Below are 27,933 nucleotides of genomic sequence, written 5' to 3' on the forward strand. Positions count from 1 at the left end.
TTGATAGGAAACTTTTTTTTACATTTTCCTTTTTAAATCTGATGATCAAAATTGCAACAAATATTATTGAAAAGAAATTGATATCTGAAATCATGAAAAGTGAGAAATGAAGTTTGTAGGAAATCAGCATTATGGTAGTTTATTTTTTTTAATTTCAACACACGACTTTCCGCCAACATGACAACACATAATGTTCTCTTATGGGTTGATTGGATTGGCGTATCGACGGCAGCCAGACCTGATAACAGCGCTCACACTCACATTCCAGGACGACACGTCACGGTACGATAGGACAGAAAGCTCTATGTTCATTTGGAATTTTTGTAGACATTTCAAATTGATAAATTATTCATTAATTTTTGAAAAATTTAACAACAGGTCAATGAAACTTACTAAGCGCGAGGTCTACTGTTCACAGAACTACTAGTAGCTTGGATTATATTATACTAGTAGTTCTGTGAACAGTAGACCTCGCACAGTATAACTACTGCGGTTTATAAAACCGCAGCCTCCTCTTGTACTGTCCATCAGAGTAAATCCTGTCTGTATGTCGTGTCGGCGAGATATCGGTGTGAAAACGGCTAATGGATGTTGGGGTTGGTGTATCAAAAATGCTAACATCAAAAGCTAATCTCCTTCAAGACATACTGGCAACAGGACAGCCCAAGTTCAAAGCAGAGAAAGTTCGAGAGACAATACTATGTTATTTTAGTTATTAATTGCATGCGTTATTGCACGCAATCAATAGTTCATTTATTTATTTATTCACAATGGACAACGGGTTTCCCCAAATATGTCTCCTTAACAATAAAAATGAAAAATAAAAATAATGATAAACATTATACGAACTTATGCAATAATAAATAATACAAACAACAAAAATACCACCCAATTCAAAAATGAAAAATACAAAGATTTCAAATACTTATGAAAAAAGTAAAAATGAAACAAATTGAGAATTCAAAATTCCAAAACTTATAAAAATTAAAGAAAAAAAACAAATAATGAACAAAAATTTTATCAATAGAATAAATAATAACATTTATAACTGAACGTCTCAAACCATATGCACATCCACACTGATACACCAACTATTTATTTGATCAGATCATGCTTACACAAGATTTAAATATCGGGGACCGAGCTTCGCTCTGGAGTACAAAAGCATAAAAAATTTATTAGGAGAGAAGAAATTATAATAACAATCATACAGAAATGCTCCATCTAATAACAGTAAATTGAGATTAGTTCCCAGAAGAATGCAAAAATTTCCCTGACAAAGGCTCAGTTGCACAAAAGCCGGTTAAATTTTAATCCTGATTAACTTCACATGAACCAAATCAGAGAAGACCATTTCAAAAAGATGTATCTACTGGAATATTAATCAGGATTGAAAATAACCCGGCTTTTTTGCAACCGGCACTAAGTACCTGATTGAATGATAACAAAAGTTCAACAGCTGAGTCATAATTGTGACACAGTCCCACAGACATGAACTCGCTCACTCACTTCCATCACCAACAGACGACGAAATAATTATTATCAGATGTTTTTCCAATGATGAATAATAATTATCCTTTTAATGTCCTTCAGCGAGTTTTCCCAGGGATGAGACCTAGTGCAATCGAATCTTTATATAAACCTACTATGTTCTGAATTTCGTGAAAATCGTTAGAGCCGTTTTCGAGATCCGGTGAGATACAAACATATAAATATCTAAACATCCAAACATCTAAACATATAAACAGAAGCTGCTCGTTCAATAGCGCGAGAAAACCAGAAGACATCTAGGCGCCCAGACAAGCTGTTATATTAAGCTCTTTGCATCCTATTTAGTGCATGAAAATTACATTCTACACAGCTGCTGATCTTTTACCAAGTTACATTGAGATATTGATTACATGCGTCATGGCATGCGATTTATAATCCACTCGACTCCTGATTTATGATGAATAATTCTCTAGTCTGATTTTTACTCTAATATTGGCGTATGAAAGAGGCTCCTTTTTTCTTTTATATTATCCTTGAAATGCAAAATTTCCAAAAACCTTGTATATACGTCGACGCACAATTAAAAAAGGAACATATCTGTCAAATTTCATGAAAATCTGTTACCGCGTTTCGCGCTGTAAATGCGAAACAAATAAACATTTAAACATTCAAACATTTTAGCATTTAAACATTCAAACATTCAAACATTCAAACATTCAAACATTCAAACATTTAAACATTCAAACATTCAAACATTCAAACATTCAAACATTCAAACATTCAAACATTCAAACATTCAAACATTCAAACATTCAAACATTCAAACATTCAAACATTCAAACATTCAAACATTCAAACATTCAAACATTCAAACATTCAAACATTCAAACATTCAAACATTCAAACATTCAAACATTCAAACATTTAAACATTAAGAGAAATGCCAAACTGTCGACTTGAATCTTAGACCTCACTTCAAACATTTAAACATTAAGAGAAATGCCAAACCGTCGACTTGAATCTTAGACCTCACTTCGCTCGGTCAATTAAACGAGTACTCAAAAAACAAAGCAACAACGATATTCAGGAGCTCACATTAGTTGATACTTCATTAATAAAAAATTGTTCTACTCTCTCACATGGAAAATTTGGAGAAGATATTATAGTTTTTCAAATTATATTTGCAGACAAGTTGTGATCTCAAGTAACGTTGATGTAGTAAGTTGTCAAGTACGCCTATCCAACAAGCTCTGCAGGCTAGTCCAGGCTAATGGCCTACAAATTGTGTTAGTCTAAACGTGACGTGAAATTGCACATTAACGTCTAGCAAACTCCCCTTCACAAGTAATCTGATTCGGCAACTCGTCATCTTCAACCAAGCAACGCTCATCGTGAGTTTCATTTTATACAGTGATGAGAGTTTTTAGAAGTGCACCATAACCCGAAAACAATTCCTATTGAATCCGTCTCAACTTCAAACTGTACGCTACCATAGAGAAACAATAGTGTAAGTAGATATCCCACGGTATAGGGAATTTATGTCGCAACTTTTACTGTTATCTCAAGCCGATTACTGTCGATTATTGTCAATTTTTACTGTTCTGTTGGGACGATAGTGTATGAACGGCACAATTTGAGAGACTACCAGCATCACACAGCTGCATAAGAAAGAACTACGTGAACTATTGGCTTGGGATAACAGTAAAAGTTGCGACAAAAACGCCCTATACCATGGGATATCTACTTATGCTATCGTTCCTCTATGACGCTACCGAATAATTTTACTTCTATATCATAACTTGAGAATGATCTGTGAATTCATTGATTTTACGGGAAAGAACAAAGAATAAAGGAACAACTCTCACGTTGCTTCTCATTTCTAAAATGTATAAAATTACAGAATATAGTTATCGACGACTTATGTTGAACTCACAGTATTGATTGAAAGTTTCAGATTCGGTGCCAGAAAAATAGAAAAACTTTCTCGAGAATTCAGGATCTAAAATGGACTACTATCATTCAAACTCTAATAGGATTGCAACAAATTTGTTGAATATTACTCAGTGTTCACTGATTGATTAATGGAAAGAGTTCCATATCAGAGATAAATTCCATTCCAATATATAGTAATAATATTATTCATTGTCATAGCACAATTCCGTCAATATATTTTCAAATTGATTCTAATAATTCATATGTAATTGTTACTCTTGATTAAATATTCGCAGTCACATGTTCCAACCCAGCATCCACTTCAGCAAAAATGTATGATTGGAAAAATTCTTTCGATGACTGAAAAAATAATGACAGAGTTATTTCTTCCCACTACTCTCAATCTAAATATATTCCATAAAAATTTCCAGTTCGATTCATGCTTGTCCCATTCAATACATTAAGAACGTTGAGAATCGTAGATAAGATGAATAGCAATCTTAGTTAGTGACATTATTCTGGTTTACCACGATAAGATTGAGAGAGGAAAGACTCAAGATCCTCTGAATAAAGAAAAGTACATTGAATGGTGAATGGAGTTTGATGCATCCCTTTTTTCTGTGGCCGACTTTACGCGTTGTTGAGAAGTAATGATCCTTCCTATCAATTGAACGAGAGCACTGGCTGAGATGAGATCAGAAATGGAGAAGCAACAAAACGAAATGTCATCTTCCAGGAAGCACATTTAAAAGAGAACAATTCATTCTATCTTGCGAAATGGTCAACACCATCTTCAGCCTACTTTGCTCACTTTATACTAGTTTCAAATTCAATACAAGAACAAAGAAACAATAGATTTTCATTCAACAAGTTTCTCGAGTAACATATTTTGAATAGTCATTAGGTGGGAAAACTTATTTTTCCTTCCCATTCAATATCGTCGGTAGACTCTTCCTTATTCATTTGTTCAAATATCTTCACAGTTTTGAGTATTCGTTCTTTTCTGGTCAGCGGAACTCTGTTTAAAGCTACTTCCTGAAAATATCTCAACAGTAAATATTATTGTCTGCTGAGAGCAAAATATCCATAAGTTTTATTCTCCATTTATCATTTCTATCATCAGATTATGTTTTAAAATTGTATAGGCCTACCATAGACTATTGATCCACTCAGTCTAGTCCTAATACTTGTTAGTATTTTCACAATATTCTCTCTAGACCCGATTGACTTTACTTATAAATCTTATCAAAGAAATAGCTACCTTGGTTTCTTTTCCGATTTAAAAGGATGAGTGGTGACTCAAAGATCCAAGTTTTCCTTAAAGAATTCACTTAAATCTCTTTACGTCTGGTATAAAACATTCTCTCCAAAAGACTACACGAATATATTATCGAAGAAACGAACCTTGGAGAGTAAAGCATTCATGAAATTGAATAAATCAATCATGAGTGTAAGCAGCTGGATAACTGAGATGAAGGTTATACAGGCTCAAGTGGGAGAAAGTGCTGAATTCGGTTTCTTTGAGTGATCGTAGATCTCTATGATTGAATTGGTAAGCAGGTGGGTTCAGAGTTGTAGCAGTGGATAAATTGTCGTAGCAGAGAGCTCCCTTGACTGATATGGGATAGCCCATGCTGGAACTGGGACCAGGGTTTGAGGGTTTGGTTGGGTCACCGGCTGTCACTGTTGCCCTGGTAATCTCATCAGACCGTTTGGTAGACACGCAGTAATTATCGACTCGTTCACAAAGACCCTCATCCACTCATAGACCGCAGACGTTGATGGTTTCTATCCACGATGCTGTCGTTCATTGGGTTTTGTGCGGCCGCTTTCTAATCAACGCCGCTCCGTCCGTAGCCTATGCATCGATTCAGCTGCTCAGGCCAAGGCTTAACTCTCCACTTGTATATGTGTATTAATGTACTCTGATTTGGCGACCGCTCGCCATCAATTCATACGTGTCACTACGAATTGAATGGGGCTTGCACGTTCATGTGTTTATTCTAATGTAGTAGAGAACCGCTACTGTAATATTGTTCAGAAGGTCAACGATTTTGATCGTTGTTATATCTTCCGCTCCTGATCTCAGGAAGAACACTAGCCAACTTACACTCTCAGGACGAGTGGGAGGTAATTCACCTAAACCATAGATATTGTGACCAGTAATACGAATTAAGCTTACGACATTTTGCTCTCCTTTTTCAAATAATGATTCAAGATCTTGGTAAAAAATAGAATTAACGGATACATGTATTTGAAAAATGTAATTAGAGAAAAATACATGTACTTATACAATTTAAAAAAAATGAAATGGAAATATTTCCTTTTTGAATAAACCTTTCACTTCTTTAAAAACCAACCAACTTTTTCTATGATTTAAATCCATAAAAATGAATTATACTTATTACAGAGGGAATTGAATAGAGAATGCATCTGTAACTGGTTGGCCGCTATGGCTTCGTATAAAATGAGCGCTGCTATCCGGAGATTGTCAGTTTGGTGTAAGGGTAAGCATTCCTGACTGGCAATTGGGAGGTACCGGGTTCGATTCCCGGGCTGGCAACTAATTTTTGAATAGTAGTTCTCATCGAATTTCTATCTAGCTGTCAACCCTGTTGTCAATGTCTGCAGTAGCAGAAGTCTTCGGGGTGATTTAGAGCATATTTATTTAGGATTTTCGTTGAATAATAATTAATTTTACTTATACTTATCATACATACTCACATATCATACATATCATTATACTCAACTAATACTATACTATACCCATACTAAATATTTGATAGAAAAATAAATATTATCAGTGTACGATTATAGGCTACTAATTGCACTCAGGTTATTAGGCTACTTTTATTCTCTTTGATAACTTTACTTCTCGAGCAGTAGGCCAAAACCATGACTGCTTTGGGAAAAAATGATTGCATTCCGCTTTGTCCTAAAATAAGAGTGGAAAGATCGACTTCAATTCATGTCATATTCATACTATCACGTCGTGATTATTCAGAGCTTGAAGAAACGATTTGTCACAAATCCAATCATTTTAATTTTGAAGTTCATGTGCAATATGTATCATTCCCGCAAAAAGTGATTTCTCTGAAATATTTAAATCATAATATGATTATATAATAATAATAATAACATGATTAATAGTAGTATTATTATTATATCATCCGTGTTTCGGATGGACACGTTGAGCTGTCGGTCCCGGCTGCCTAAAAAGCAGTCGTTAGGTCATATCAGAGGCCCTGATATTGATCAGTTGTGACCTGAAAACTCTGACACCAGACCTGAGTCAGCCAGGTCACTCGACCATATTATTATCATTATCATCAATCATCAATACTATAATAAACACGATCATTTAAAACCACCGATTAACTTCAACTTGTCGATTTGACTGGTTTTTAATCTCAGAATGATTTTCGAAAATAGAAAATGTATTTATAAAATAGGATTATATTAAACAACTAGTTTCAGTGATCCACATCATCTTCAGGTTTGAAATATTCTATTTTATAAATAAAAAATAAGTAGCCATGAATTCATACATTTTAATAAAATAATAATGTATTTATTTTATTACCAGAATCACAATCAAAGTTATTCTGTACAACTAATCGAGAACTCATGCCACACATGATGTAGATTAATTGATTGTTACTGTGGCAGCGAACTTCGAATTATAGAGGCTGGATAACATAGGCAAGTGTGAGGATTATAATTGGGTGCAATTTTGTAATACTTTGGGGTCGGTGCGCTGCGGCCCGGCAAACGGCTGCATCTCGCAGCTATCTCCATCTCCATCCCCACTGCGTAACTAATACTGAATTCCTGTTTCCCGCTGGATGAAGATTTACGACGCGAAGTTTTCGTGGTTGTTGTTAGTCGAGTACTATGCATTGAGCCATCGGGCTTCTGGAGAAAATCGTGTTAGAACTGAGCTGAGAGCAAAGTTAAGTTCATGCACCGAAATTTCCTCGTCGATGTTGACCAAGAGTTGACAGACTCGTGTTATTCTGCAAACTGTAATGCATTAGAAGAGAATCTTTACTGAACATTAAACTTGGAATAGTGTCACACGTGATGAGCGTTTCAAATGAGTGTACTTTTCCAACTCAGTCTTTGTGCAAGTCTCGTTTCTGTTGAGTTTTCAGGTTGAAAACAGCTCTTCAAACTTGCCAAGTATGGTCCAACTGCGTAAAACTCTGAGGTCTGTTTGAAACCATCAGTTGCTGGTTGAGTTCGATCCACGGGATATATCTAGAGTTGATTTTCAAAATTCAAGTAGGTTATAAACTTTTCAGTTTGAGCTATCGGTTTCAACAAAAAATATCGAATAATAAGGAATACATGTTGTATTTTTATAACTTTAAACGACACTTACCAAAGAAAAAGTACTTCACAATAATTTCTCAGATGATTTCCTAATGACGGATACCTAATATCCACACATTTAGGAATTTGACTGGGAGCACGTATTTGTCTGGGAGCCAATTTTGTCAAGAAAACTTATAATTATTATTCATCTGCAAAACGTGCAATCGATATAAGTGTGGAAATCCCTTATGAAAATTTTCCTAGTCTAGAAATAGTACAGCATACGACTCAAAATCAAGAATCAAAAAAAAAATTGATACACAATCCATTGTAGTTCTCGGGCCATTCAAAATTTCGCGCTTCCAGAAATTTAGTAACTTTCGAATGGTCGTCATCTAGTTAGGTAAATAAGTCGGTAATAAGCAGGACTTCCTATATACCAGGTAGTATAATATATGGGATCCTGTATTAAGTCGTCAATAAGTCGATTTTTATCGAGATTATTTTTTGTTAATCAATATATTAGTGACAGAGGTGTTACTTTGATACTTCTTGAAACTTCCATCTTATTTTCTAACATTTATGAGTGTTAATTATTTCAAAATTCCCCGTTTTTCTGTGCATTCCTGCGTATTGTATGGTGTCCACAAAAGTTCTCAAGTTATTCAATTTCCTAGTTTTTCCATCTCATTTTTCCGTTTTTCTCCGTAATTAAGCTCTTTTCCTTCTTGGGTATTGTCATTTCTCAACAAGTTCGCAAATAACTTTCATTATGGAGCTTCAATATATTCATGATATCCTCTGAGAGACGAATGAGTTTCCCTTGCTCTTTTTCAAGATAGTCTATAATATTCCGCATTGGAAATTGGTTATCCAGTCAATTGTTTCTAGATACATAGTTGAAGTTCATCGAAAGTTTGCTTATTGCAAAGGAATAGATAAACAATAATATTGATGAAAAATACACCTGAAGGAGATTGTTCTGAACTCCAAGTTACGGTTGAATCTGCATTTAGTTTCAAAGAAGGTCGATTTCGTATTCAATTGATTAGCCAAACAAAAAGTTTATTTTTGGTTGGAGCTCACCGTGAACAGAACTCCCTTTCAACTTTGCAAACCCAATCTGGAGATTCTGACTGATCGATGACTTTAACGAGTTAGCTAATTATAATTTATACTCAGAAGAAAAAAAACACAAGGTACTAATCTCATCATCCATCCGTATAATATGTCTCTTTTGCCATTGTATTAGAGGTCTGAAGAATCTTTAGATTTATCTGATGAAAGGTCTCTTTTTCCTCGCTTAGCAATTTTGCTATATCTTTTAACTTTTCTTACAGAATTCGTGAAATTTCATTTTCAATAGAAGCATTCTTCCATGAGTTCTCTAAAATTCTAGTATTCAGGAAAAGAAACTTTTCACCGATAATGAGAATCAATTCAAATGAATCATTCTACAATATCAGTAGACTCTTTCATCACTGATGTAGTTACTACTTTTCCCCATATCTTTATCCTATTAAAAGATAGCATAAAAGCAGAATTTATGAAAATTCCAAACAAATATATTTATATTATGTTGTACTTGTCAAGGAGTGGATGATGGAAATGTTACTTAATTTTAAAGTAGGTAGATAACCAACTTTGACAGGATTAATAGTTTGTATATGGAACAATATTGATTCTGATAAGAAATTTCTCCAGAGAGCTCCATAGGATTATTTTCTAATTACGTCAGAGGTTGACAATGAGTGACATGGAATGCCATAATAGAGAATGTAATGTACTTTGTCAAGTAGACAAGCTTTGCTTTGTGGTATGCTGGGTGCATTGTATAAGTTTGGCAACTGGACTGTGAGCAGGTGAGCGCGCATTCTATGATAGCTGTATTGTGCTCCTCGAGATAAATCGTGAAGCATTCTGAGATGAAAAGACCGTTGCCGACAAGTTGGCAGTAAAATCCTCGTCAGATCGTCGCACTGTCAAGCAGACTCTCGCTCTAATTGTCTGCTCAAATGACGCTCACCTTCCACAGCTGGACCAATGAAAAATCACATTTTCCTTCCATCCTCAAAGGTGCAGCACGAACGAAGCTCTCTCACAAATTATTCGTACGATTCCAATTTTCTGACAGATAAGTCGTGAAAATCCCTCAGTCACCGAACCACATAGCATGACTTTGTTAATGAACAGTGGGCGCTATCACAAAATCTCATTTCCAGCTATGACCGCTTATACCGCTCTTTATTGAATTGAATGTAGCCTTGAGTGATTCATCTACTTCAAAAAAAAAAAAAAAAAAAAAAACTAATGAAGCATATTATGTACCCATAAAACTCCCTCGAGAATGTTTTCATTGGTATATGATATTCTTATAGAATTAGGTTTCTGATAATCTTCAGGGCCAAACCACACGAAGCGTTTTTCAGGCGTTTTCAGAAGAGTAGACAGGGCAGGAAGCTTTCCGACCTTGGCGTTAGGGAGTCATTACTTGACTGTATTTTTATGACTTTATAATCTATTTGGGTATATGGGTATCTAATATCTATATGACTGTATCTAGGTATCTAATATCTATATGACTGTATCTAGGTATCTAATATCTATATGACAGGGATGGTTTTCCCTTATGTACCTGACGATGTCCATGTATTTGTGTAAAATTCTCGTGACATTAAAGAATGAACTGAATTGAATTGAATCAGCTGATAATCAGTCAATCAGAGATCTCCATGCCCTGACGACTCGTCTGAAAACGCCTGAAAAAACTCTTCGTCTGGTTCGGCCCTTATTCTATAAGACACAACCGTTATCGGCTGATTATACCATTGTCGAGTGTTCAAAAAAAGGTAGCCTACTAATAATTCTATAAAAAGACAAGCCCTGTTGAAATAAATGTAGAATATCATCATCATTTGAGATAATGGCATTCCAAAAAATAAAATTAAATCAATCCTGATATAAGTATAATTTTCAGCCTTGATCAGAGTAAAACCTTGTGAAAAACAATGACACAGTTGCTGAACGTTGATATAATCAAAGAGTCATTTTTTCTTACCCTTACAAGTTAAGAACTTTCCGTTTCATAATTTTCAACTTTCTCCATTCAATGGCGACAATAGGCCTACTTTTCGTTGGTTTCATGGTAACTCAGTTCTTGAAGTGAATCTAAAATAGAATTTCTAGATTCAGTAGTTGGTTGGAAAAAAGGAAGCAAGAGAGGGAAACATATTCAAACCACCAATAATAAATAAATCATTCCTATCGCCAGTTCTCCCCTACAAATCGAACCAATATAAATTCATTTAAGTGTTGCATATGGATTCAGATTCGTTATCCTGTTTATGCTTCAACCACTCATGCTCCAGCTCCTATTTGTATTCATAGTATATGGCGAGAGAGGTCAATATAATGATGTAGCCAACAAACCAACTATTATAGCATTGCTGGATAATTTGATACCGTTTTATTGAATGATCTGCTACAGCTTAATAATTATTATTCATGTACTTTTGTTATCTTTGAGATTGCATGTATAAAGAATGTATCTATAATGAAGCTATTAATCAGAACATTAACTTCACAGATGAAGGCATTTTCCTCCAATAAGAAGAGCTTGATTATAATCAATCCACTTGAGCTATTTCCTATGAATATAATCTGGTAACAATATCGATAATATTAATAGAATGAAAATATTCTAATAATATAAATAAAGAATCGGCTTAGGATGAGGAGAAAATATAATCTTGATACGTATTTGCGAAAATGCAGCAAGGTATTCATCTGTATTAATTTTGCAATATAGAATCCTTACTACACTAAAACAACAACATTACAGTTTCTGGTGCATTCCGATTCCTTGATCGAGTTAGTATAAGAATCCGATGAAATTAAGTCCATCAAAACCATAATTTACGACTCATATTACTGAATACAAGATTCAAATCACTCTCACTAATTATTGTCTATATTATATAGGGAGAATTTTCCATAAGTAACGAAATGATAATCCGATTCCATTGAATAACTCCGAGTCGAAAACATTTCAGGATAACTAGATAGAACTAGATACTGTATTAAATCAGAGAGTAAATAATACTCGGAGAAAAAAGAATATAAGTTTGTCTCTGATTGAATGTAGTCTGTACAAGATAGACTAGGTGTAAACTAGAGAGAGAGGCAGATGAGATGGTTTTAATGCAGCTAAAGTACATATGAGCTCTTCAAACATATTATTCTGAAGGAACTTGGACATCACTGGACCCCAATGGATTGTAGCACTGGATGGCATCGCTTGTGTTATTTCCCATGAGGTTGCACAGAATGGACAAAGCTAATTTTACCAACTCCATGTGTCTCACTAACTAGGATTGAAGAGGGTTCTTCGCTTCTTCCAAACAACTAGGTTCCAACAAGAGAATTCATAATTATTTATCCTAGCCTTGCTTGCATTAAACTAATTGCTTCCAAAAACTATTGAAGGTAATCTGCAAGAAATGAGGTTTAGTTATTGAAGATCATAATATGAAAGAAAAATGACAGGGTTTCAATATTGACTTAATATTAGTCCATGTGCTGACTTAAGTGCCGGTTTCCGAGCTCGGGATTTAGCTAAGTTCTAGACTTTGAACAGCTGGAGTCAGAAAATTAGCTTTCCAAAACGGAGCGTAGCCGCAGTCTTTATAACAGTAGTCACAGTTTTTATTCTCTCATTTCTATAATTGGAGACGTTTACCTTGACGAAATTAAACATTTCTGAATAGCTGAAACTTTACACTATTTTCTCTTTATTTTATTTTGTGTTTAATTTTCTAGTTTTTAGAAATTTATTTCAAACGTGACTTTGACAATGACTACGACTACGCCCCGTTTCGGAATGCCAATTTTCTTACTCCAGCTGTTTAAAGTCTAGAACTTAGCCAAATCCCGAGCTCGAAACCCGGAGCGATGAAAATTCACGGACGATGGAAATTAAATATTGTCATCAATCATAATAATACAGAATTTTATAGAACCGAGGCTCTGATAATTCTAGAGTTTTACCACAGAAGAACATTATACGAATGGAAATAAGTATTTCTTATCACATGAGCATTTATAGCTTTATAGCAATCTTTTATCCGTTTTCTGTTCAATCTTACCAAATCCTATCCCATATTATATCAAGGAGGACCAACAAAGATGAAGAATATTGGAATGTATATCTAAAATCCAAAGTGTTCAAAAAGTTTTGAAACTCAAACCATATCAAAGTCTAATCATTTGGGATGCGTGAATTCTTCAAGATTCTACAAGAATTATTGTATTGCAGGAAATATATATTTTATTAGTGGATAGCTTTCTCCTGGCAGTGCAAAACTCAAGATAGCAACGGCAGCGCTAGTATTAAATTTGTCCAAACGATTCTTGATTGTTCTTCAGCTTATATTGGTGAGAAATGATGAAGGTCACTGTTGTGTTTTAGATGCTGCGGCGAACTTCTCTGACCGGGCCGCCGGGCTTGGGGGGACCCAGTTCGGAGCCGCTGATCGTGGTCGAGGAGTCGGGCGCCGAACTGGAGGAAGAGGAGGAGGATGGAGCCAGAGCCATGACTCCGACCACGCCGCTCGACTCACCCCTCCTGCAGAATCCATACCTACTATCGCCCTACCGAGACCTCAGGAAGAGGTCTTTGCCCACCCCTCAGTGCACGTCAGGAATCACTGCCAGTCAGGTGACAATCCTTCTTATATAATCTATAATCATAGATATCGTGTTTATACATTATCTACAATCTGATGATGGTACTCTGAGGTTTTTTCTATTTATAGTATTAGATGGATGGAACAACTCTCCTGTGTTAAACCTATTTATTTCTATTAATTAAACAAAGAGCCTCCAAAATATATAGACCTGTTAGTGGGAGATTCTTTGACTCTTCGAAATAAGCTCTGCAACTCTGAATCACCCACCATCATTCTAACTGCCGCTTTTGAATCTTAAATATATTTATCGCATGACTTGAACTACCCCAAAATACAACAGAGCAAAATAAACACTCCTGAGCGTTCCTGTATTTATCAGTTTCTTCAGGGTTCTAAGAACAAATACTGCCGAGTTTAGCTTGTTTTTTAGGTTGTCCAAATGAGGTCGGCAGGAGAGTTCAGAGTCCAGCACCACTCCAAGTACCTTTGCCTCATTTGCTGAACCTATGTAACCATCTCTTGTCTCCAATACAGCCTCCCGAGCCGTCCTGAATGGAAACTGCTAAGTCTTATTATAATTTAGTACCAACATATTGGAAGCCAGCCATTCTTCCACTCTTTGAAAAGCTCCTTCTCTTTCAGACTTCATGTCATGCTGACTATTACTTCTCAATAGAATACTTACATCATCAGCGTATAAAACACAGTGTGATGGTTCAAGGTGTGATGAGAAGTAAAAACAAAGGACCAAGGACCGATCCTTGAGGGACCCCACTTCTTGCCATTACCCATTCTGACCGATCCACAAAACGGTGAGACTGTATTTCCTAAAGATATACCTGCTCATATCTTTCATCAAAGTACGATACAAACCACTTGAGAAACGTGCCTTCAAAACCATATAATAATTTAATTCTTTTCAATACAATTTCAATATTTACGAGATCAAAGGCTTTAGAAAGATATGCGATCAGGCCACATACCCTGGATCCACCATCCACAGAATTTAGCACTTCATCTATTAAAGAAAATAGCTTAAAGAAAATCTTGTGGTTACCTTTCTTATAAATGACCTGCCATCTTATAAATGATGCCATCTTAGAATATTTCATCTTTGCACATAACCGAGTGGCATTGATTTATTAAAGTTATAAGGCGGAGGCTGAATTATAATTATGTTCTGCTGTTTGTATCACTAAATAATTTGAAATATTGTAGTGATCATAGGATTTTTATTTCTTAGTGATTTAATCAGAGTTCTGTTCTACTCATTGGATAAAATTCTTTCAAGTGAGGATTACGCGACTTTTGCATGATGTAAACTGCTGAAAATTAAAAAAAATATATCTACTCAGTATTTTTACAGATTGCTTGCTGTATTTCCAGAGGAGTGTTTTTAGAATAATTATTTAGTAAATCTGCAGCTTGTTTACCTCATTTAATTACTCCAGATTCATTGGCTATATTTGTTACTAATGTTGAAGCATTGCTCTTTCCTGTCTCAGTTTCAACAATTTTCCATATTGCTCTTGTTTGTTTTGTAGATTTTTTATAAATGAACTAGCTGCAATTTTTTGGCAGCATTCAAAACCATTCTATAAGTATCTTTGTAGATTCTAAGATAGGATTACAAGCTCAATTATTTCATACCTGGCGATGTAATTGAGTGAATCAAGGTACCTTCTGAAGATGGCATTTTCAATAATAAGCTCATGATCTCAAACTAATGATCTCTTTAATCTATCTCTTGAATATCCCAATACCTTGAGTAATCCACGAGAGCCAGTCAAGCCTTGAAAGTCAAGTAGTAAATAGGAATAGTGGAGTTATATTGATCTATTAATTGCACCCATAATTGCACACCAGGATAACAGGAAACACACAAACCTACAAATCGTATCATTATGACAATGACAGAATCATTATTTGAGGCTTGCATTATTTGAATCTATTTTGGAGACGATTGACAAAAGTCTGTTGGTCTCTCATACGCGTAGTGGATATGAGGCGTTTTTCCGAAATGAGGTGTCAGGCGAAATTGAAATCACGGGCGAATGACGCCGGGGAGCTGAAATAGGATTCCTTCATTAAATTAGATCCTAACGGAGCTGGATAAGTGATGGGGATGCCATTAGAACTCAGTTGCAGAAGCGCTGCTGATCCAATCACGCTCTAGCAAAGCAAACCACTCACTCGTCTCTTTTTATGCGTCTCTGATTCTCGCTAAAAACACTTCCCAGCGAAAGATCAATAATCAACATTGTTGGACATCACTCGCCCTACCCAGTCCACTCCAAATGTATTCTACGTAGAAAGAGCTTTAAAGCTCTTCTCTGAAGTTCCAATGTTAGCTTTAACACTTCTACTGGGAAAGTCTGACCTCTCTGATAAATCTCAAATCTGAAGTCATTTGATGGAGAGTTCAACTGAGGAGATCTTTATTTAATACTACTAGTATTCTTTATATTTATATGTGCATATTTTTTATCCATTATCAATACAACCATATCATGTCATTTTTACAAAAATACTTGTTTATGTTGAGTTATAATCCGTCTTAATTATGTTTTGTCTGAATTTATAATTCTTTCGTTATAAATCCTACTTATTCTAGCTTTAATCTTCTTTGTCTTTGAACTTTAGTTATCGTTTGGATTAATTTGGGCTATGTCGTTAGTTCCATGAGTGTTGCTTTGCTAAAGTGTAGATCCAACTAAATTATAATAACTCTACATTACTTGCCTTTGTCTATTATTTCATTGTTTGTTTTTTTACTCAGAAATGTCGGCGCACGAGTTGATTTTTGCCGGTAGTGCCATATTGTAAAAATAAGAAGATGAGTGGAGCCATTCCTAACATAAAATTTTGTTCTATCATTTTATGGTCTATGAGAAGAGTGGGGATTTTGTTTAATCAGTGTACTTCTGATCACTTATTATTTATTGATATGCCAGTGAATAGAGTTTGGATGTCATATCGTATTTTGGGAAATGAAGATAGAATCATAAACCAATAACATGAATAAGAACCACAATTTTTCGATCAATATTCATTCTCATATTCTCATTTCCATTCGAACTCAGATTTGAATTATAATCATGGAATATGCGGAAAAATAATATAATGTTGTAATGTATCCTATATCATAAGGCCTAATATGTTAATTCGAATGGGTTTAGCTAGATGGGTTGATGTTCCTAATCAATTTCTATCAAATGGATTAATTTCAAGTTTTCAATGAGAAACAAAATGAGAGTTTCCAATGAAGCTGTTGATTCATTTAGAAAACTTGTGCAATTTATGGATCAGTTCCTCCATTAGCAACGGATAGAATAGAAATTCAACAGAATAAATTATCTTGAACTTTCTGTTGAAAGAGTTTCACATCAGCTTTTCTAATTGAATTTCATTTAATTCTGAAGAGCTGAAATTTTAAAAAGTTTGGAATAGACTGTCACACTGTACTTCTCAATCAGCAAGGAGGGTTTTCATTTCAATTTTGATTATCACAATGAAACTCATGAGCATTCAGAAACTAGTGCTAAAGCATACCTAGGTTCTGTAGAGCTTTCCTTTACCAAGATATTATATAGATTCCTTTAGTTTCATCAAGGAAATATTCAATTATTTATGCTTTCCTGGTTTGGAAAAGTGGATGATAAAATGCAACAGTGGTAGAACCACACTGTGGTATTAAATTGGAAACAAAATGGCATCATCATCCACCAATCATACTTCTCATGAGAATTAGCAGTTGAATTTCATGCATATTCATGCCGGAAAACTGAATAATACAGTATTCGCATTTGGTGCCAGTAGTCGGCCAACTTTCAGCACCTCACTTCATTATTAGCGTCTATCATAAAAACGTGTTTGTTTTCTCAACAATATTAGAAGCTTCCAAACTTGAATAATTTACTGTAGTTCACTTGAAAATCTATGAAGCACTCTTATCATACCAAAATGATTTTAGTTTGAAATTTTATTTATTTATTTTTATTTATTGTATTAAATACTATAATCATAATACAATTATGACATTGGAGGAAAAACTAGGCTAATGCCTGTACTATTTCTCTCCAGAAATTTTGATAAAATGTTAATGTTGTCCAAAAGATAAGGTTATATAATCACACATTGCTTCGTCACTTGATTTTCGGTCCAGAAATGATGATTCAAAATTTTGAATTTTGAAGGTTGATTTTATACTCTAAATGAATCACAGAATGTATCACAATAAATTAAAAACTTTACAAATATTGCACTTATTTAAAAAAATTGAATACAAAATCAAAAACCTACTCACTATTTGTTATTCACAGCTGAAACCATGAAAATAATATCATTATTATTACAAATTTATAATGATTTAGAATATCATTATTGTTACAAATACAGCACAAAAGATATCCTTCTTCTCTACAATTCTGTTTATTCATACATGAAGAGAGTGATCCAATACAACAACATTGGAGAAAAGAACAAGTTTCACCGAAACACCTACAGTTACTCATAATAGAAAATCAATCGTGTACGAAGATTAGAAGAAATCATGATTGATCTACATTCAACTAAGAAGTGGGTTGTAATTCCCTTGATATGGATGATCTATTCATAGCGTTTGGAAATGAAATTTGAAATTTTGTGCTAGTTCTCGCCACAAATAGGGGTGACTTTCACGTATCTCGCGTCCAAATATCAATTTATCGACTGGGGTTGTTTCCTAGGCAACCAAAACAGCCAGGTTTGTGAATACAACTTGTTTGAGGCTCAGTCGGCTCGCACGATGCACGTGCTCCATTCTCCATTCTCCATTCTCCATTGATGTTGTCAGTTTGATGTTCAGTCCCCGATTTTCAAAGTTCAACAGGTTCAAATAATTTCCTGTATCAAGCTTTATCAAAGGTACTGGTGTCAATGGATATCAATCATAGCCCACGGTAAAATAATTTATTCTGAAAACCTTGTTCTTGCTCAAGTCTAATTTTTCCATGAACTTGTTAGACATCAACATTCAAAAGCTTTTCATTGTTAAATTGGTGGTTCTAGAATAAGAGTCTTTTTCTAATTTCAAAGAGGATCTATCGATCAGTCTCATGCAATTATTTTCAAGAGTGCATGATCAAGATGGAATAAAAAGTTGTATGAAACCGTTGAAAAGAAAATATTATTCATGAATAATAAGATCTTCGATCTTGAATAATAAAGAAGCTCTTTTGACATTTTTATTGTAGGAACATGGAAAGCTTGTTGAATACTTACAATCCCATTTTTAATTTACTGCTTTTTTAAATTTATTTTTGGAAGAGACATCTTATTTCAAAGTTTTCAGTTCTTCTGCATCACTCTCATAGAATTCTTACATTATAATTATAACAGAAATTCTTCAAAAGGAAATTCTCATGCTGACGAGTTATTTTGTCAAGATTATAGATAATTTTAGAACTTTTCCAACGATGCTGCAGAGCAAGTAGCCTAAATCACAAAAGTACTTCATATCACTAACAACTTCTTCACTTTATAATCAATTTATTTAGACTTTCACAAGTGCAATACCTACCTATTTTTCCTCTATAATGTACGCTATTATTTTCAAAGTGAATTATATTATTTCTAAAATGAAAGTGATTGTTGAGAAGATCTCTTGATAAAAAAATATTCCTAGAAGATGATTATGTGATAATCATCATACGCCTACGGAAAACTAGTAATTTCAAATCGTAGAAACCCATGAAATAAAAAAATCAACCCTAAAGCTATAGAAACAATCACTCATTTAAAACATACTATACCTTTGTTCACCGTAACTCAGTAATGCTAATGACTTCTTCCGTAGTACATGATAATACTTGATATTATATCTTTCTATACTATATCTTTATCCCATTTAGGCCTAAACCAGATACATAAAATAATACATTTATTTCGTGACAATGTCACGATAAGTTTGCGTCATTTTTAGAATTAAATATATCAGATCTTCATATTGAGTGTAATGCATACACGCAATATTGAACGCGTGATATAAGGACGAATCACTCAGTTCATCCGTACTGAGTAATGTGCAATTTTGGCGTGTAGCGTCATTTATGTCGGAGAAGTCAAATTCAAATTCATTTATTTGCCATAAAATAATACATATTGATAAAATAAATATTCTAAGGAGTGAAATAGATAATAAATAAGTGATGGGAGAATGTTTATTATTTCCGAACACACCGAATTATGATTTCGATTTCCAAGTTGATTGGACACTCAGAATTATATTCAGTGTATATAGTACTAGGTGCGCTACTGATAGTGTCGTTCGGACTGCTGGTAGAAAAATGCCCACAAACCCACTCGCTAACGAAAATAATACATATTTCGGCTGAAATCATCTCACGAGGGTTTTTTTCTATGAGAATCATCCGTTAGAAACATTTAATTTCAGTATTTCCTAGTAGGGTGGTACGTCATAAGGATACGTCAAGGGTCAAAACTTTAAACACTTATAACTTTCGACAGAATGAAATTCGATGAAAAAATAAAAATCTGGTGTAGCTCACTCACACAACTTTCCTTGCCGTTATGAAAATTAATCACCTGACGCTAGTGTTCCCGCGCATCTCAAGTCTACTATGCAAAGATCTAAGCCAGCTGGTGACAGGACATAACGCTGGAGACACACGAGGTCTGCTATCTCTTCATAGTGAATGATTTAATAGAATCAACAGTTGCCAATAGTTTGCAATTGAAATAATAACATTTTTTCGAATTTCGAGCTTATTTCAAATTTTAGGTAAGAATGTTACTGAACATCAATTGTAGAGAGTTTCATACTCAATCTTTTCCGTTTGGAATTTTTTGTTTAAATTGTATCTGAAGCCTGATAATTGGAAATCTAAAATCAAACTTTACCTAGATGGGGCGGAGCTCCTGAAATTTCTACAGATATGGGACTTATGGCAGTTGATAAAGCTTAACAATGACTATTTCAGGTATAAATGTGATCAAAATCGTTCGAGCCATTTTCGAGGAAATCGCTTTTCCAAATGTCAAGTCATTGTCAATGTCATGTCAATGTGACACACACACACACACACACACACACACACACACACACACACACACACACACCACACACACACACACACACAGACCAATACCCAAAAACCACTTTTTTGGACTCAGGGGACCTCACCTCGAAACGTATAGAAATTTACAAATTGGGGTACCTAAATTTTTTTCGGAAAGCAATACTTTCCTTACCTATGGTAATAGGGCAAGGAAAGTAAAAATTCCTCCTTTAGTGTATTAAAATACACAGAAAAATGGCCAATTTCTATATTCAAAACTGTGTATCTCGGTAACCCGAAATGAGAAAAATGGTACTTGGTCTTGATTTAAAGAATAGAATCTCCTATTTTATGTGAGGTAAATGAATTTTGTAAAAATATAATCGTGAAGTAAGATACGTTTGTTTGTTGAAAAGGTATTATAATGGAAAATTTGTATTTTGGCTATAGGACATGATTTTCTATTTTTGGGTGTATTCCCCTCCCACCACTCCTAAATTAGAAAATTCCTAAAGAATCCTGTTCGGAATGAATTGTTCTTTCACGTGATGTCTGGTTTTTAATCCATACTAGAAAAATATCCAAGTTGTATTGGGTAGAAGTGGTAGGTTTGCATAATTTCGAAAACCCCTTGAAAAATTCCCTTTTTTTGAAAATTCGTAGCTCCGGAACCAAGAATGGTAGAATCTAACGCGACCACTAAATTTATTGGAAATTTCATTCTCTATAATTTTGTCGAGAATGATTTTTCTCCCAAAACTCGAAGTTTTTGAGATTAAATGGAAATATTAGAAAAAATCCAAAATTTTAGGGGAATTGGGGGTGAAGCCGCCCTCTGACGTGTCAGCAAATTTCAGATTCGAATTCAGCGGCCCAAAATAAATATAGAACCGTCGAGAAAAATTCTTTCGTGGCTGTTTCCTGAAAAACGACCATTTGACTGGACTATGAAGAAGGAAGTGTTGGAGAAGAAGGAGGCTAATAATGAATGATGATGGAGAAATCACTCGAATTATAGAATGCTGAATATTCAATGTGCAATCACATTATGGATATACATTAAAAATAATTTTAATTTGAAATTTGAAAAAAAATATTGACAGATTTTTAAAATGACAAATGTTAAATGATCAGAATTCCTGACACATTTTTAAATATTCAATCAACTCAATATTTTCTTTCAGTTGAACATTTTTTATCGCATCGTATTCATTTCTGGTAGACTAGCGCACAACACTACTCATAATTTACATTCGAAAACAGGTTAACAAATTCCTCATGCTGACATCCAATGCTGAACTGTACTTTCAATCTTTATCAATACACAATATTAATTTCGTCTGATATTTTCCACTATATATTGTTTCACTACGATTTGTTGATGTTTTTTCAATGGACCGTGCTTATACTACGAATTATATTGGTCTGAATTGCCGAGGCTCTACTGTGATTATTATTGATAGAGATTTGATATGCGTGGTCCCATCAACTACGAAATATAGAGGTTCTACTGAACATTGCGTTACTACGATTTGTAGAGGTTTTTTCAAGGGACCGTGCTTACAATACGAGTTATAGAGGTGCGAATCATTGAGGTTCTACTTCAATAATAATTGATAGAGATGCGATGTGCGTGTTTTAGGTGCGACGGCTGTCAGAGCAAGGCGGCGAGGGCAGCAAGTGTCCGTCTGCGAGGGAGACGGCGTTCCTGGCGACGCTGAGTCAGGCACCCGTGCCGCAGGCGGGTGGACGCCGTCACTCGGTGGTCACCATCTCCCGGGCGCCTCCCACCTCGGTGCTGTTCGGCCGCAACCGGCGCGAGTCCATTGCTGCCTTCCCCGCCGGATTGCCGCTCGCCGGCCGCCTCTCTCGCAAGGACTCGTCTTCCAGCATTGCTGCTAGGTACCACCATAGAAAAAGAATACTACTTCTACACTAAATGATACATTTTACTATAGTCCGATATACTTTTATTATCAGATATTACTTTCAACACGGCTCCCACTCGAAGACAGAGAGGCCCGATACTCTTTCCTTCACTATATCACTAATCATTCCCACTACCTAACAGCATTCTCCCTACTTTTGTCGCAGCATCCAATTGTTCGCAGCATGCTTACTCCACTACTCCACTACTATGTCAATGCTACAAACTGTGCAAGGAGAACTGATTTACCCTTTTCATGTTGAATGTAATATCTCTCGGAATATAGATATCTTCTACTAGAAGATAGCCTATTCATTTGTCTCTGGTAGCACTCATGCTCGCTATCACCCTTCCCTCCACTATCACCTACTACTATATTCAAAGTCGTATCTCATCTCACTCTCTCAACAGATTACTCATAATATGTACTATAATTGCGGCTAGTGTTTGGTGAGATTTAGTGATAGTTATTGAAAAATACAAAGATGTAGTCAAATATCACGAATTCAATTTGGAGAAAAAAAAACTAACATGTTCCAGCACCTGTTTTATTCACTGTTTGAATTCGTAGGAATTGGAAAATATTTGTGTTTTTCTTCCACACTGTGTGTATGGTGTCATCTGTACTTTGTGAATAGCCTACTGTCATCTTCAGACACTGATGTGAAACCATAGGTGTTGGAACATATTTGCTTTCTTCTGTGTTTTCCTTTTCAACATGTTTGTGTCTTGTTGTCATGTTGTCTATTCCAGGTAATCTGAATAAAATTACTAATTATCCGCTCCCAAGGGAGAAACATCAATACCCTACCAGTACTCAAGAATTATGTTCCAAAGAGTAAAATACAAATGTATTCCGTTTAGAAATGTATCAGACTTCTAAGTATCCCCAATCCATATAAGAAATAACAGCTAAGAATCATAAAAATAATTATAGCGGAAAGCTGATTTTTTATTATTGAAGGTCCAGATACTGCCATCATTGAGAAGGCCTACTGAGGTAAGCCCCTGAATTGTATGAGCTTCTCAATATTCAAAATGAGAATAGAAAACTGTTTGAGAAATAGACCCATCTCACATCACCCACACAATAATAGAATAATAGTTCATTATCATCACTCTAAATGCTTATTTCATATACAAATGTCGGGATCAGGATAGAGAAAAATTCTGATTGTAATAATATTACTTACTTACTTACTCCGTGGCTCTACAACCAACCCATTGAGGGTCTTGGCCTTCCGCAATATGCCTCTCCATTCGTCTCGGTCTTGCACCTTTCTCCTCCAACCTCTGATACCCATTTCTTTCAGGTCATTCTCTACGTCATCAATCCAGCGCATTCTCGGTCTTCCCTTTAATCTTCTTCCACCTGGATTCATTCTGTGGACTTTTTTCGCACTCCTGGAGTCACTCATTCGTTCAAGGTGTCCCAGCCAGCTAAGACGCCTAACTTTTATCTCACTCACAATGTCTGGGTTTCCGAAAAGCTCTCGTAACTCCTGATTAGTACGTATCCTCCATTCTCCATTACTGAAGATAGGTCCATATATTTTCCGGAGGATTTTTCTTTCCCAGACATTAAGTAGCGCTTCGTCTTTTTGAGTTAGGACCCAAGTTTCTGCACCATAAAGCACTACTGGTCTAATAACGGTGATATATACTTGTATTTTCACTTTCCTAGTGATGAGCCATGAATTCAAAAAATGTTTCATGGCATAATAGCATCGATTACCTGCTGACAGCTTTGCTTTGATATCTACCTGCACTTCATTTCTATGTGTTATCATAGCACCTAAGTACTTGAATTCGTCAACTCTTTCAAAGATACTATTGCCCATCACTAGTTGCCTTTCGTTTTCTTGACCATCTATCCTGCTGTTGAACATGTATTTTGTCTTGTTTGCATTTATGGTGAGTCCTGTATTCTGAGAGCCAATTTCCAGTTGGTTGAAACCTTCTTCCAGAGCTCTTTTGTTCCTAGCAATCAAAACCACATCATCCGCATATGCCATATATTGCAATGTTCTATCCATGATTGTTCCATTTGGATTGACAGTCAAGTTTCGCATTACTTTCTCCAAACTTATGTTGAACAGCATTGCTGATAAAACATCTCCTTGTCTCAGACCTTTGCTTGCCATGAAACTGCTAGATAGTCTCCCTTGCACCTTTATTTTATATTTAGTCTCAATGATACAATAATACTGATCTCATACTTTAGGAGTTTAAAGGTGTAATAATATTGATGTATGAAAATAGTTAGAGAAGAAAAAACCGTAGCACTCTCACTCAATTTGTTTCTATAAACGTAGAGTAAAATTTTTATGGAAAATATTACCTTTAACCCATTCATTTGCATTCCAATAATATTTCTGTTGATACGATTACATTTATTCACGGTACATCCAATATATAATTCTTAAATTGCAGTGATGACCTCCCGCCAAGCCCATGGATCCCCCTTAATTATAAAAAATCAGCTTCTATCCCTCCTGCCCTCCCATAAATAATGAACCCTCAAAAAATGTTGTCAGTAGTAATTTAAAACACTGCTGACTTTTTTGGGACTCTCCACCCCAAAGAATCTGCCCCCTGTGAAATAAATATAACAAATTGAAAATAATAAAAGAATGAACAATATATAGATATAATTTTTCAAGTGAACATACTCTGAGAGTTTTCTTCAGCATTTCAAATAATCGAATGATGACTCATATTCATAATTATGCTTAGTACGTCTTGATTTCTTCTCTCAATAAACAACAATTACAGTTAATTTATTACATCTATCAATAAATTATGAATTCAATTTCAGATCACCGAGTCTCTCAGGAAGCAGCTTCAATCTACAGCTTGACATTATGGATGACATAGCCGATATTAAAACTCCGAGGAAAGTGAGACTGAAGATGTGGCAAGATGAAAACGAAGAAAAGATTTGCGAATTGGAACCAATGGAAGGAGGTGCAGCACCGCAAAGATATCAGGCGCCATCGAGGCGGTTATCAGAAATTCCACAACCAGTGACTCAGGCACCAGCAAAAGAGAAGCGCAGGGCATCTGGAATTGTATGCACCAACACTGACCTAATGTCTATTATGTCACTGACGTCATCAGCACAAGAAATCAACACATCAGAAGCATTGGCAAAAGTGCCTGAAGTTCCAACTCCAGCGCCATCCGCTACTGCTCCACCATCTCCAGCTCCAGCAGTGGCTGGACCATCGACAAAACCTCCAAGCTCTCTAGACCAGAAACGAGGACTCCTGAAAGGCGCCCGGTCCAGCAGCTTTGACGTCTCCTTGCTTCCAGACTGCAAAGATCCTCAGGGTCCCAACTGGTTTGCCAGACGCCATCAGCCGATGGCCAACAAAAAGTATCTCACACCCCGGCCAGCCACTGACCAGAAACCTCAGAATATACCACCTCCCATGGATAAGTCTCCAACAACTATCACATTTGCTGACGAAAAGGTAGATCCATCATCAGAGCGTAAGAAGTCTGGCAGTGTGTCTGAAGCAGAACTGAAAAATGTTCTTTGGGATAAGCCCTCTGGAGCTGTGATTGATGCAGAAATGATAGGCAGTGCCATCGAAGTGTATCTGAACAAAAAGGGTGGTGAGAGTGAGAAGGCAGCAGGAGCGGGTGTGGTGGCGGGGGCAGGGACGGAGGCGGCAGCAGTCGACTCCCCACCACCTTCAGCTGGCCCATCAGACCAGTCCAAGTCCAATGCCAATGCCAAAGGCTCCTCATGGTTCGGAAACAAACCTAAGCCGGCTGATGAGGAGGAGGGGTCGTGTGACAACTCCATTTGTTCCACTCTCAAAGATCTCTTTGTCAAGTAATTCTAAAACCTCCAGTTTTTATTCATTCCGGGAATCGAGTTTTATAATAATTTAGCATGGATAAAGTAGATGCAGCATTGTCATCTATATGAATCTTCGAAGCAATTTCCATTCTCAGTTTTAAATTATAACTTACCTAAACCTATAATTTTGTATTGGACCCATCAATCAAAATGATGGAATCATTAAAAACGTTTCCTTTACTCTCGAAACATAATCCCAAATATTATTTCATAGTTACAGTATTTGTTATAATGATTATTATTGAAGGCCTATACATGTGAATCTAAAAGACTGGGCATAATATTGTACTTCTTCCACAAGAAACGTTTTTTGAAAACGAAAATAGTTCTGTGAAACGTAGGAAAAAATAATGAAAATATTTGAATCTGATCTCAAAATTAATTGAAGTTCAACTAATAGCAATAAATCCTGAAAAATCACTGTAAGCTAAAAGTCAACAAAATCAGTCCTAATTTATAATCAACTTTGGAAAGAATAGATCGAGTGGAGAAATTTCTATTAAAGTGTCTATATAATTTATAATATGAAAGCATAGCAGATGACATTTCTGGATATTGTTTTGTTGAAAACTGTCAACTTTCTCATGAAAATCCCGTTTTATTTTCGCTTGTATTGTAATAGGAATGTCGTTATCCGGGTGAAAAGTGGAAGATGTTTTTCAACATGTTTTTAAAAAAATATCCACAGTTCGCACTTTCGGAAGAAATGTTTGATTCAGCTATGTCATTGCTATTTAGCTATGAACATTGTCGAGATAGGATTAAATATATTTGTTGGACATGTTTCTTAGTGGAACATGAAATATACAGAATTCCAATAATGATGCACACATATAAGGCCTAAAATAACCAAAAAAATTATGTTCAAATGTTGAAAAATCTTCTCTGTTGGTCGAATACCGTAGGTACTGGCACAGTATGATGTATTCTGTGGTACCGGTAATAGCTGATAATGTTGTGTGCAAAAGTTGAATAAATTACAAAGAACGTTCTTCTTCAATGCAAGAGTAACATTAAAATAACACAATAATGTTCATACACATATTTGATAGGTGATAAAAATAGTGTTGTTCAATTTTCTCGACAATTTGTACTACTAGCCTCTAGAGTATGGTCTCTTTACATTGTAACTCTCCCCAAGATGACCAATAAAGGATACATTCAACATTTATATAATATATGAGGCGTCGTCCCATAACAAAACTCGCCTTCTCCATGTTTTTCGAAAATGAGTTATGTATTGCCTATTAATTATAGAAAGAATTTATGGTGTTGGTACCCATGGGAGAATTGATGTATACAAAAAATACGACGAGTAAGTCCGTTATCAGAACTCGTATTTCAACAAGATTTCAGAAATTATTTGAAACATCCTAAAATTTCAATAAGCAAGAATAAAGAATGATAAGTTGGCTACAACTCATTCATAAGATATATGTGAACTATTTAGGGAATGAGCTGTTAAATTTCTCAATAGATACAGCCTATTACTCGTTACAGGCAAAAATATGAATCATAAATGCTTCGATTGATTAATGCATCACAGTATATCTATATTTGTTCGCAGTCTGTTCTCCACTACAAAGAATTCAGGTAAATTCATTACACTGCACTAATGTTGTAATTCCAACTGTTTTAAAGTCCACCCTC

At 35.3% G+C, this 27,933-nt stretch overlaps 1 protein-coding gene across 2 annotated transcripts in view; it reads left to right on the plus strand.

Moving 5' to 3' along the window:
• LOC111048858 overlaps nucleotides 1-27,625 on the plus strand; it is a 118,687-nt gene extending 91,062 nt beyond the window's left edge. For both annotated transcript variants that reach the window (XM_022334837.2, XM_039421586.1), the window contains 3 exons: nucleotides 13,208-13,456; nucleotides 22,128-22,387; nucleotides 25,231-27,625. In XM_022334837.2, the coding sequence (XP_022190529.2) occupies nucleotides 13,208-13,456; nucleotides 22,128-22,387; nucleotides 25,231-26,260 (1,539 nt within the window). In that variant the 3' untranslated portion in view covers nucleotides 26,261-27,625. The remainder of the gene's footprint in view (nucleotides 1-13,207; nucleotides 13,457-22,127; nucleotides 22,388-25,230) is intronic.
• The last annotated feature ends 308 nt before the right edge of the window (nucleotides 27,626-27,933 follow it).

Source organism: Nilaparvata lugens, chromosome 2, assembly GCF_014356525.2.
Source record: "Nilaparvata lugens isolate BPH chromosome 2, ASM1435652v1, whole genome shotgun sequence".
NCBI classification, from domain to species: domain Eukaryota; kingdom Metazoa; phylum Arthropoda; class Insecta; order Hemiptera; family Delphacidae; genus Nilaparvata; species Nilaparvata lugens.